Source organism: Lycorma delicatula, chromosome 9 (assembly GCF_047948215.1).
Source record: "Lycorma delicatula isolate Av1 chromosome 9, ASM4794821v1, whole genome shotgun sequence".
NCBI lineage: Eukaryota > Metazoa > Arthropoda > Insecta > Hemiptera > Fulgoridae > Lycorma > Lycorma delicatula.
This window is the reverse complement of record NC_134463.1, coordinates 20,568,616-20,582,542: the sequence shown is the minus strand read 5'-3', so window position 1 is coordinate 20,582,542 and position 13,927 is coordinate 20,568,616. Positions and strand designations below refer to the sequence as shown.

Genomic DNA, 13,927 nt, shown 5'->3' with positions numbered 1-13,927 from the left:
ACAAGTCTTTATCAATTGGAGGTCTTACTTTTAAGGCAACCAGTAGTATGTGTTTTGCATGGTGGGTTATAGGAGTGGAGTAGATACAGCTTTTAGGAAGGACCCACCTTTAGATTTTAAATACACTATAGCAATGGTAAAGTACACCTGAGAAGCACATTGTAAAGAAAGCAAAGAAGCACATCCATTTATAAAATTAGATATAATCCATCTAATTAATGCGCTTTTAAACTGCAAATGAAAAATGACATAGTTTATAAGGATTAAGAGGGATAAGTAGGCTTGGGTTTTGCAATTAGTACCTCAGCCCCAGATTTAGCTTTTTATTCAGACATTACATACAAAACTTAGTATAGGTCAGGGCAGCACTTCTATAGGCAGTGCTGCCTAGACCAAATCTCATAAATGTAGAGGATGGAGTAACCTTAAAGGCCCTCATATTCTCACCATCTATTTAGTGAGAGTTTACCAAAACCCTCAGAACACTAGCAAAGAAGAAAAGAAGATGGAAGGAATGGGGTGAATGTTGAGACAGGACCACTTCACCTCATAAAGTGAGTTTGAAATAAGATTAATAATCCTGTTCAAAGGAGTGCATTTAGACTCTTTCAAGAGAGTCGGCATCCATCCATCCCTGATCTCAAGATTCAATATCTTTACCCAAAATGTGAACAGCACATTGCTAATCAATAACTTTGCATCATCCAAACCAAATATATGCAGCAACAAGTGTTCTCATTTCATTTTCCTTGAGAAAAGGAAATATTTTCCTCTAGAACTAAAGAGCTCTCTGCAGACAGCAAGCTTCTTCCTTAAAAATCTCTCACCTACCCCTACAGTTGTGATGTGCACAAGTAACTGATAAGTTTAACAGTTCATCCATAGCCCCTAATAGAGGATGAAATGAGTAAGTTAATTTTTTCAGTCACTTGTAATAAGAAAAATATGTCGGTTACAGAAACTTACATTTTAGCTATATTTTTCCATTTAATAGAAAACTTTTACATTTTATTGCTAAGAGAATAAATTTACCTCAGTTTCATTTGTTCTCTAAATGTTGAAACGATTAATTCTCGTAGTTGTTTAACATTATGACTTGCTGTTTTCCCTCCTATCCTTTTGTAATCACCAGACTGTGGTCGATCTTCAGCCATTTTTGCTCTTAAGCGTGATATTTCACCTCTTAAATCTTGAATTATATTACGATATTGAGAAACATGGAATGATACATCCAGTACATTTCTTTCTACCTGTTGTAACAAAAATAGTTTTACTGGTGATTTAATAATTAAAGTTAGATTTTGGAAATTAAAAAATTTAATAGTATGCTTATACTATTTCAGTTGCTTGAATGGATCATGGGATTAATGTGGAACATAATATACATACTGATTTTCAGTATAGAATTACTTTCAAAGGCTTTTTCTTCTATAATTTTAGTGATGAATGAATGAATGAAACTTTCAGTTTTCTTCATTCAGCAAATTTAAGTTATTGTGTGAGGAAATGTTGTAATTGATTGTATAATATATAAATATTTTTTTTCAAGGCATCACAGGTCAATGTTCAGATAAAGAGAATAAAAAATCAGTGTTTGTCTGGACAACATTATTTATTAACAAAAAATCTATTTATGTTGTATTACAATATTTATTATTCAAACTGAATCATTTTAGAAAACTTTGAATGTTTTACTTGAGGCATTATTAAATAATATTAACTTAATAAAGAGCAACAGGAAATATTTTTTAGACATGCAGATATCTGTATATTATTTTCTTATCTCCATTTTTTTTTTTTTAATAGAAATATAACTGTTTATTAGGTTCAATTAAAAAATTGTCTTTATAAAGAATGTGAATATTCTTTATATTTATTTCTCTGTTCATACATTTACATTAAACAGTTTTTTTTTAAATTATTGCCTTACTTTGAAGTTTTATAAAAATCAAGGAGTATCAAGAGTATTAGATTTATTTGCTAGCTGTTTTTTTAATTTTTTTGTCAGTTGTACCTTTTACTGAAAATAAGTTTACTTTGTAAGTGAAGTAACCTAACTGTTGAAGGTGCTCTGAGATGAAACACAAGTCACCCTTGAATATGGCCTACTCATGCTTAAAATTTTCTTATTAGGCATATTAGGGAAGGTGAAAAGTGAAATAAGCTTCCCAATTACTTCTTCACTGAGCCAGTTATTTTATTTCATACCAGAGAGTCCACTGAACTGTAAGTTTCATTCAATTCCATAATTAAAGCTGGCCTCCGTGTCGTGAGTGGTCGCGTCTCAGCCTTTCATCTGGAGGTCTGGGGTTCAAATCTCGGTCAGGCATGGCATTTTCACACGCTACTTGTCATTCATATCATCCTCTGAAGCAAAACGGTGGTCCTGGAGGTTAAAAGAAAAAAGAACAAAAAAAACGTTCCATATTATACCTTAATCTCTATTACAGAGAGCAGCATGTGGTTAACATCATTACTCTAAAAGAAAGTACACTGACACTTCTTATACATCTGGTGGTGCTTTATACACATCATAGCTTTGTAAAAAACTAGGAAAGATAGTGTAAGAAACAAATTAATTTACTCATTTATGTAACAAAACAATGTATTTCATTCACTGCGTATTTTCAGTAGGGAAGCTGGGCTGCTTACACTAGATATTATTTTATTAAGTCAGCTTGAGAGTGCATCAGTGTGTGGTGATAGATTACAGTTTTGGGTTCATTTTATTTTGGAAATTTTTTCTTTCTTTTTAAGTTCTTTTGATCATTTACTATTCATACAGTTCTTGAAGTCTTACTAATAAAAAAATTATGTTTGAAAGTAAGACTTACCATTTTTTTCATTAATATCTTAAAGTAAAATTGTTTCTTTTAGAAAAATATATTTTATAATACATTATTACATTTATTTACTTTTTAGACAAGTACCTTATGTGATATTCCACTGGCTCTGGCAGCATATATTAATGTATTGCGTGTTTCTTCTTTATGTGTTGATGCTGGTGATACATGAGCAATCATTACAGTTCTACAGTTACCACTTAAAGCTTCTCTTAGTAATCTTGTCAACTTTGAATCTCTATAATTTACATACCTGAACATAAAATATAAATTAAATTTTATTTATTCTACTATTAGTTAAAAAAAAAATTGTGTTCCCTTTTTTGTTTAATAAACTATGTGTGAACATTTTTCTTTTCTCTACGAGTTTCTTTTCTGTTTTCAACTAGAAAATTTGAGAAATACAATGCGATTAAAAGTGTTCCATGAAAAAAAAAACATTATTATATTAATTTATAGCAATGATTGTTGTGATGATTAAAACCTGATAAATATCAGTATGCAGTGAAAATTCACCAAGTGTTGTTCCAAAATCCACAGCACTGGTTTATTAACTGTTGTTTTAGTAGTTGGTATTTTATTCTTATTTTTCATTTGGTTTTTGCAAAACCATCGGGTTGTAAGGGATGTAATTTACCAGAATTAATGGGAATTATTGATGATACTCGTATTTTCTGAAAAAGATTTTCAGTAGAATTGGGTACTTTAATGTTTTACATAATTTTCTTATGTAAAATATTTTAACATATACTTTATGTTTTTATAAAATATATTATGGTAAATAACTCTGCTGGTTATAAACTGTTGATATATACCCAGAGAAATAAAAATTGAGATCAGTGAAAGTATCCATATTAATACAAAAACTTGAGTTTGCTGCGAATGGTGCTAGATGTCTCGGTAAATATTTTTAAATAAAAGAACTGTATTTTATGCATTGAAATGTATTAATGGTTAAGAAAGAGATTTTTACATGATTCTCAAAAGAATTTTTCTCCCTTTCTGTTTAATAGGTTTCATTACTATTATAAGTAATGTTTAAGTGTATAAACAATTATACTTATACAAAAAAAAATGTTTTTTTGTATATTAATGTTTCCAAGAATTTACGTCACCGTACCAATAAAATGAGACTGATGCAACTACAAGAAAAGCTTATAAAAAAAGTTATAGTTTTTTAAGTAATTTCCTTGATTTTCACACATTGTTTACATCTTCATTATAACTTTTGGAAACTTCTAGTACTGTTTTCAACTGGTCGGTCACCACAGCTGGGATCTTACATTTCATTCCTGATTTTTGAGAACAAAATGTATTCTGTAGTGGCTAGCTCTGGAGAATAGAGGAATTGATGAATAATCCCTTTTTATTCCAAAAATGCTTGACTTTTGACAAAATGAGCAGGTGGTTATCACATGACAACAATCTATTTTTGGATTCAAACTTAAGAAATTTAATTCCACAGCCTCTGGAATACTCTTAGAACTTTTTTAATGGGGTCCTTAACGAAATCAATCACCAATGAAAAATTTCTTTGAAACTGAAAACAAAAATGTTGTTTTTACTTGTGATTTTTCAGAGTCCACTTTATCCTGATCAGTAAAGGATGTTGAACACCATTCTGAACTCTGTTGTTTTGTTTTAGGATTGTAATGAAATATGCAACTTTCATAAGCAGTAATAATTTGTATGGATTCCATATTAGGCAACTGATCAATTCACAAAACTTGTTATAAGTTAAAAACCTCAAAAAATTGATCAGTTTTAATGCACAATTTTTTTCCATCTTTTCAACAATTGCTGATGTTCAGTTGAGGATTGGTAATTTGAATCTTCTAATGATTCATGTCCTTAGCAAACTGAGAAAACCACTGTGGTAACTCTGTAAATGTTTTTTAAAATCATTAAATATTTTCATAATACTCCTTCGTATTTAAAGTAAAATGTTGTGTTTTGTTTTAATTTTTTGATGACAAGCTGTGTAATACTGCTACTGTTTTTTATACAAGTCCCAGCATGTAGTTCATGTAGTTTGACCTGGGACTCATTGAAAAGAGAACATTCCAATGGATTAAACTATTATTTGTTTGTCTTAACATGTCAGTAACTAAAACAGTACGGACTAAATCTTGTTATTTAATTGACATACTGTGTATTACATAACATTTTTACAAAGATCTTTGTAACAAATCAATTTATTATGTGTTTGATAAAACTATCAATGAAGCAATTCAACACACACGTTTGAATATAAAAATAACACTTTTTTTTGTTGAAAATATGATGTACAGTTTGCGTCAATAACCGTAGAAATAAACTGTGTTTATCTTTAAATTATTCTGTTGGCAGTACATTAAGAACTAGGTGAGAAAGAATGGCAGATAATTAGTAAGTTAGTTAGTTGGTACAAAAGGTTAATTATTTGGTTTAATAATATGTAATATGTTTGATCAATTTGCTTTATACAATTAGAAGAAAGTTTTTAACTTCTTATCATAAACAGCTATAATATATTTAAATCTAATTACTGATATTTTGTGTTCTCTACTAATGTAAATAATCATCCATTGTCAGCAGAAATCACTACCTTGTTCCTCCACCACTAAGAGCATTAATACAGTTTCCCAATGCAAGTAATGACCTATTGATGTGTGCTCCCTCCAATAATCTCTTACCACGATTCTGCGCAACAAAAAACAAAAAGAAAAATTAAAAGTTTATATTAAATTTTCATATTTGATAAATAAGTAAATTATATTTTTAAGTAAATGAGAATATTAATCAAAATCAAAAATCTAAACGTGTCAAATTAACTGAAGTGTTTTGTTTTGTGTACAAGACCGCTTGAGACATTTTTAAACTAGAGTGAACTATAATGAAATATTTAAAGAAAGAAAATGGTAATTATTGTTTGAACGATTTAGCAGTAAATATATTGAAAAAGAACTTAAAATCTATTTAGATTATTATGGATGTCTAATTTAATTCAGTTTGGGTTAGTTCCCTTATTTTATTATCCATAAATTATAATATGAAACTAATTAGCTAAATCAAATTTAAATCTCAATTAGTTTTGTCCTTTTTAGTTTTCCTTGAAGTTTAGACTATTTTTTCATTGCTTCTTTAGCTATTACAATGATTCATACATATTAACTAATCGGTAATACATTTATTACAATTAGGTAGTAGATAAAAATAGATTTTGGTTAATTGTTAAGTCTTGACCAGTTCTTTCTTAGAGCTATTCTAAAATATTTTTGAAGTGTAATGTTTACTTTCTCTACTTAGGACATTTATATTTTTTGTGTTCCAGGAATAAAAAGTGATTTTTTGGAACTTTTAGTCTAATTTGTAAAATTCAAAACTTTTATATATTTAAAAATGTCAATGTTTCTTCTGTTCTCTGTTCTGTAGGATTACATGAATGATCATAGGTTGACATGATAAATGATCTGAGCTATTTCAGTTTCTTTAGCCATACTAGTTCTTTAGGTTTTTGTAATGTAATAAAAAATCTTGATTCCTAAGGGGGATTCCTATTCCCTCAACAGATTGATCACCCTTTTTCCTCGACTTATTATCTCCATAGTTTTTATCCCTTCATTCTTACATTCATACCTTCAGTCATTTTTACAAGACTGAGGATGCTATAGTCAATGAAACAGATACTTCCTAATTCCTTAGTGTAAGTAAGTAGTTGTGGTTGCTTTGTCTGTTGGCTTGTTTCCATTTTCTATGCCAGAGGATTGGACAAAGATTTCAACTAGTAACTGATACACCTACAAGTTAAAGCCATGTTTCCTATAATTTAATTCAATCAGTTCTATTGCTTATAGGGAAAGCAAAACTCACAGAAAAAGAACCTAGCTGAGGTTTTAATTGAATAGTTTGATGAAAATGAAAAATATTCTAATAAAGCATTTTTTTACTATATTATTTTAGTTGTTAAAATACCTTAGTTTGTGAAGCTCGTTCAGAACCAGCCAAATCTAACATGTATAATCTTCCTTGACATGTTCTATTTTGATATTTATCTTGATTTTGTATTGGGGCTGATCGTTTTACTGTTACACTTAATAATGCGTGACTTCGTGATGATGTTTTGTTGGCTGCAGTTGGTTCAACCGACCTTTCTCTATTACCTTTTTGTAACAAATTCATAACCTGAAACAAAAAAAAAATGTATAAATGTTAGGTCTCAAAACCATAATTGGTGTAGATGATCTGAAATGAGACAGTCACCATAGAAAATGCTGTAGGAATGATTATTAATGAAAGTGAGATCTAACTCATTGCCTTCTCCTTCTTTAAGGTGAGTATACTGTAACATTTCAATTGTCAAACCCACTTAAATTAAGGTGATAATCAATTTTACAAGTGAAACAGTCTCTTTAGCATTTTATTAAGTCTTCAGAGCAAAAAATTGTTTGTTTGTCAGATAAATTTAATTTGATTATCCCATTAGAGTTTATCATTTAACAAAAAACCAAAGAAATTTCACACTATGGGCAACAGAAATGCTACCATTTAATGGGAATTTTATCTGTGTAATTTGCAATAGGAAATTAGTGAAAATATAGGAAATTAGTGAAATAGAACTTATAGAGTTTTGCATGAAGTATAATTTAGTAATTGCCAACACCCAATTTAAAAATCATAATAGAAGAATATACACTTGGAAAAAGGCAGGCGATACTGCAAGGTATCAGATAGATTTATATCATGGTTAAGCAAAGATTTAGAAATCAACTCGTTGACTGCAAAACTTACCCTGGAGCAGACATTGATAGCGACCATAATTTGGTGATAATGAAATGTAGATTGGGGTTTAAAAACCTGAAGAAAAGGTGTCAGATGAATCGGTGGAATTTAGAGAAGCTTGAGGAAGAGGAGGTAAAGAAGATTTTTGAGGAGGACATCGCAAGAAGTCTGAATAAAAAAGATAAGGGTAGAAAATGTAGAAGAAGAAAGGGAGAATGTTAAAAAGGAAATTCTTAAATCAGCAGAAGCAAACTTAGGCGGAATAAAGAGAACTGGTAGAAAACCTTGGGGTTCAGACGATATATTGCAGCTGATGGATGAACCTAGAAAATATAAGAATGCTAGTGATGAAGAAAGTAAAAGGAACTATCGACAATTAAGAAATGCTATAAACAGGAAGTGCAAACTGGCAAAAGAAGAGTGGATTAAAGAAAAGTGTTCAGAAGTGGAAAGAGAAATGAACATCGGTAAAATAGACGGAGCATACAGGAAAGTTAAGGAAAATTTTGGGGTACATAAATTAAAATCTAATAATGTGTTAAACAAAGATGGTACACCAATATATAATACGAAAGGTAAAGTCGATAGATGGGTGGAATATATTGAAGAGTTATACGGAGGAAATGAATTAGAAAATGGTGTTATAGAGGAAGAAGAGGAAGTTGAGGAGGATGAAATGGGAGAAACAATACTGAGATCTGAATTTAAGAGAGCATTAAAAGATTTAAATGGCAGAAAGGCTTCTGGAATAGACGGAATACCTGTAGAATTACTGCGCAGTGCAGGTGAGGAAGCGATTGATAGATTATAAAAACTGGTGTGTAATATTTATGAAAAAGGGGAATTTCCGTCAGACTTCAAAAAAAGTGTTATAGTAATGATACCAAAGAAAGCAGGTGCAGATAAATGTGAAGAATACAGAAAAATTAGTTTAACTAGTCATGCATCAAAAATCTTAACTAGAATTCTATACAGAAGAATTGAGAGGAGAGTGGAGGAAGTGTTAGGAGAAGACCAATTTGGTTTCAGGAAAAGTATAGGGACAAAGGAAGCAATTTTAGGCCTCAGATTAATAGTAGAAGGAAGATTAAAGAAAAACAAACCAACATACTTGGGTTTTATAGACCTAGAAAAGGCATTCGATAACGTAGACTGGAATAAAATGTTCAGCATTTTAAAAAAATTAGGGTTCAAATACAGAGATAGAAGAACAATTGCTAACATGTACAGGAACCAAACAGCAACAGTAACAATTGAAGAACATAAGAAAGAAGCCGTAATAAGAAAGGGAGTCCGACAAGGATGTTCCCTATCTCCGTTACTTTTTAATCTTTACATGGAACTAGCAGTTAATGATGTTAAAGAACAATTTATATTCGGAGTAACAGTAGAAGGTAAAAAGATAAAGATGCTACGATTTGCTGATGATATAGTAATTCTAGCCGAGAGTAAAAAGGATTTAGAAGAAACAATGAACGGCATAGATGAAGTCCTACGCAAGAACTATCGCATGAAAATAAACAAAAACAAAACAAAAGTAATGAAATGTAGTAGAAATAACAAAGATGGACCACTGAATGTGAAAATAGGAGGAGAAAAGATTATGGAGGTAGAAGAATTTTGTTATTTGGGAAGTAGAATTACTAAAGATGGACGAAGCAGGAGCGATATAAAATGCTGAATAGCACAAGCTAAACGAGCCTTCAGTAAGAAATATAATTTGTTTACATCAAAAATTAATTTAAATGTCAGGAAAAGATTTTTGAAAGTGTATGTTTGGAGTGTCGCTTTATATGGAAGTGAAACTTGGACGATCGGAGTACCTGAGAAGAAAAGATTAGAAACTTTTGAAATATGATGCTATAGGAGAATGTTAAAAATCAGATGGGTGGATAAAGTGACAAATGAAGAGGTGTTGCGGCAAAAAGATAAAGAAAGAAGCATTTGGAAAAATATAGCTAAAAGAAGAGACAGACTTATAAGCCACATACTAAGTCATCCTGGAATAGTCGCTTTAATATTGGAAGGACAGGTAGAAGGGAAAAATTGTGTAGGCAGGCCACGTTTGGAATATGTAAAACAAATTGTTAGGGATGTAGGATGTAGAGGGTATACTGAAATGATAGCACTGATAGGGAACCTTGGAGAGCTGCATCAAACCAGTCAAATGACTGAAGACAAAAAAAAAAAAAAAAAAAAATTGCAATATTACTTGTAGAGTACAATGTGTAGTGGTTTCATCAGTATTTAGAGTTATATGGTTACATATCAGCAAGTAGCTTTTTGAACTAGTAACAGAATTTCCTAATTATTTAATATAATTATCTATTATATTATTATTATTCTATTATATTATTTTTTTATAATAATTATCATATAGTTAAAAGTTATGAGATTGATCACTCCACAGCAGATTAGGTGAAAAATACAATGTTTATATATAGTGATTATAATTGATAATAGTTGTTTGTCATAGCTTTATGTGTGAATTAATTTCTAAAACAAAGTTCCATGATGTAAGCTATAAAGAAAATTGTGAACTGAATTATAATGTGTAGATAATCAGCCCTGTCATTGGGTTGTTGAATGGAGTATAACAGAATCAAAAACAAGAAAATGTTTTTAAAACAAAATAATTTTTAATTAATTATAAATCATTGTTACCACTGAAAGTAGGACTAAGTAATATTGTAATATTTTAGGCATGTGAAACATCTCTAAACTTTTGTGGATGTTGAAGACAGAAGTGAAACAACTATGAAATTTGAAATCATGCCATCCTAAATATAATAATGAGTTCTTACTAATAGAAACTATTGAAAAGTACCCGAGATGGCTTACCTCTTGTGTTGATCTTGCTGTTATTTCAGTCAACCCAGCAACTGTAATATTACGACTCCGACCAGTATCTTCCCTGAGATCCAAAAATCCTGAACTTGGATTCAATAAATCTCTAATATTCTCATTGTAGATTTCCAAATAAGACATTGTTACCTGTTTTTAATAAATGATGATAATTATTCATTATTTAATGCTATAGTCATTAGTAATTGTAAATAAACTAATTAAAAAATCTGTCTTAACTTCTAAATCATTTAAATTTCTACAAGATTAATATTTCGTTAATATAATTAACAAATAATATAATATAATTTGATGTACATAAAATATTTTACTATCAAACTAAGATTATTATATAATCTTTTAATAAAAAGAAAAGTAAACAGTTAACTGGAGAGTAGTTAGTTGATTTTTTCTTATATATTTGAATAATCACAGCTGAATTTATTGTTTGCTATGAAATTAATAATAAATAACATGCATTAAAATATCGTACATAATTTTTTTGTGAATATGAGTTCCTTTATACACAGAATGTCTGAAAAGTTCCTGAAATAAATGAAATAAAAATACAGATTTAAAGATAATTGAATTTACTCACATCAGCCCTCTACATAGAACACTTCACTAGTTATGCACTCGTTGCAGTACCAGTAGAGCCCGTCAAACGCTCTCGAGAAATCACTTTGTGAGATCGCCTTCAACTGCTCGGTGCAAGTACTTTGGATGGCCGGAATGTCTCCGATAAAGCGGCCTTTCATCTTCAACTTGAGTTTCGGGTACAGAAAATAGTCTGTTAGAGCCAAGTCGAGTGAATAGGAGGGCGGGATAAGACGGGATTTGATTTGCGGGGTAATAACGTGTTAATACTGTTGCCATGTGTGCCGGGACATTGTCGTCCAAGAGAATCCAACTACCTGGATTCCGGTACTCGGGCTAGATTCGACGAATGCGATGCGTCAGGCGTTTCGTTATTTCCAAATAGAATTTAGAATTTACGGTTTGACCCGTTGGAACAAATTCATGACGAATGAGGCTCTTTGAGTCGAAGAATGCAATCAACATCGTTTTCACTCTTGATTTTTGCTGCCTGACTTTCGTTGGCCCTTGTGCTCCAGGAGTCAACAAAGCAGAGGATTGACGCTTCCTTTGCGGATCATGAAGCACAAGTTTTCATCCCCAGTTACAATTTTTTGGAAAAGATTCGGGTCGCTATCGGCAGTAACAACGAAGTCTTGAGCGCAAGAAAGATGGACCTGTTTTTGTTCTTCGGTCAAGAAGTGTAGAACGAAACGAGAACACATCTTTCGGCGGTTCATTTTTTTTGTTAGAATTCAATTCTTCTGCCATGGCTCGAAAGGTGTGATGTAATTGTTCGATAGTGCGCACTTTCGTGGTGAACAGCTGTTGATGGCCTCCCGCTTCGTTCATCGTTATCCAACGACTCCCTACCGTCTTACTGCACTTGCATGTTGTAGTAATAGATGCGGCTTTATCACCGAATGCTTGTTGTATCATAAAATAAGTTTCAACGAAAGATTTTTGAAATCGAACACAAAATTTTATCGCGCTTCTCTGTTCCATATCGCGAGCTCGCACAAGGTCACATGAACACAACGTACGCGGCCGAATACAACTCGAGACTTGAGTGACGAAACATTATGAAATTTTGTACACATCTTGTCAGACATCGTACTACATAGTTCCTTGGTTGTCCAATAGATGGCGCTACTTGTATCTACTACAGAAATTTAGGTGGGAACTTTTTCAGATCTACTGTGTACTAACTTACTTATACTATACTAACTTAGTACTTTTTACTAATAACTACTGGATACTTTTTATTCTGTATAGTGTGAATTCACCGAGAGACGATTAATAAAGTATAAAAAGCAAATAATCTATGAACTGTAATAAAATAACATTTATTAAGCATCTTATACATATAATACTTCAGGAAGAATAACCATAAAGTTTAAGATGATAAAACTTTTATGAATTTTAATTTGTGAGCTTTGTAGTTCACCAGGCCTATCTTTTGTAGAACACAATATGCTGAGTAAATGTCAGTTTCTTCTTATATTTATTTGTACAGACATATGTTTCTGTGCTTAATAAGCTGAATGCCCATTTGTAAATTACATAAGCATAAAATTGCGGCTTTTGGTCTAAAAGCCGCAATTTTAGACCAGCTAAAAGACCTTCCTCATGGTAGAGGAAGGTCTTTCTTCTACCATGTTGTATTCTGTCAGATTTTAGAAGACCTCCTCCCTCCTGTTGTTTTTACATAATGTGTAATACATCAATAAAATTAAATCATCTGACGTATACTCATCTGAATAAAAGTAAGCACATAATTGTTTTTCAACAAATTTTCATTATTTTTAGGTATTCATACATTTATTATTTTCTATAATGTAATTATTTTATAGGTATTTTAATTTTTTATTTAGTTAAATCTATAAAGATGTTTTATAACTAAACGTTTTTTCATATTTCTGAAAATAAATAATACAGTAGGAAAACATTAATGAATATTTAAAATTTTCAGGTATAAAGAATTCAATACAGGAAAAATTTGAGATGTAAATAGTGTAACTTTTCTTATTAAAATGCAAGTAGAACATTGTGTAATGAAATACTTTTTTGTTTTTATAATATAAATTTGTTTTTACCAATTAATTAATATCTAAAACCTTTTTTTAGCCACATTTTATCTATATTTTAATTTTAAAATTAAACATTTGTTAAAACAACTGTTTAAAAGTTGACTTATTACAAGACTGCCCAAAAAGGAGTGTAATTTATTTAGGGTATATGTATGTGTATGTTTGTTTGTTCCACCATAACAGCTCAATGGTTGAACCAGTTTAGATGTATGACACTGCGTTGGAATCCTTACTTTATTAGGAGTGTCATAGGCTGTATAAATATGTATATATATTTAAATAAATTTTAAAAAATCTCTCAGATGAATGAGTAGTTTTTTAATAACTCTCATCTCACGTATGAGATACAAGATTTCCGAATCGGTCAGAATGAAGCGTTGAGATGCAAGTTGTTCAAAAACGACTTATTCATTACATATTTTTTTTTTTAATTTATCATTTAATAGATCAAATGATAAATTTTATAAATGTAACCAGTGTTTTTATACGACTGCCCAAAAAGGAGTATAAGTGTTATTCTTTATATATGTGTTTGTTCAACTGTAGCAGCTTCTAACAGCTGAACTGATTTAGATGTATGACTCCGCGTTGGAATCCTTACATTACTGAGAGTGTCTAGGCTATACTAATATGTTTATGTGTGTGTATATATATATATATATATATATATATATATATATATATGTTTAAATAGATTTAACAAATATATATATATGTTTAAATAGATTTAACAAATTTAAAAAAGAAATCTTAAGTAGACACCATGTGACTTCCTTGTACGCTTATTAAATTACATATACATGTTTTTTTTTT

General features: G+C 30.5%; 1 protein-coding gene across 1 annotated transcript in view; it reads right to left on the bottom strand.

Annotated features, from left to right (window-relative positions):
• LOC142330029 (kinesin-like protein KIF19) overlaps positions 1 to 13,927 on the bottom strand; it is a 106,145-nt gene that overhangs the window by 19,472 nt on the left and 72,746 nt on the right. Inside the window, exons 6-10 of the mRNA XM_075375042.1 lie at positions 10,446 to 10,598; positions 6,798 to 7,007; positions 5,431 to 5,525; positions 2,931 to 3,096; positions 1,033 to 1,250 (exon numbers count right to left, since the gene is read on the bottom strand). Coding sequence (XP_075231157.1) covers positions 1,033 to 1,250; positions 2,931 to 3,096; positions 5,431 to 5,525; positions 6,798 to 7,007; positions 10,446 to 10,598 — 842 coding nt within the window. The remainder of the gene's footprint in view (positions 1 to 1,032; positions 1,251 to 2,930; positions 3,097 to 5,430; positions 5,526 to 6,797; positions 7,008 to 10,445; positions 10,599 to 13,927) is intronic.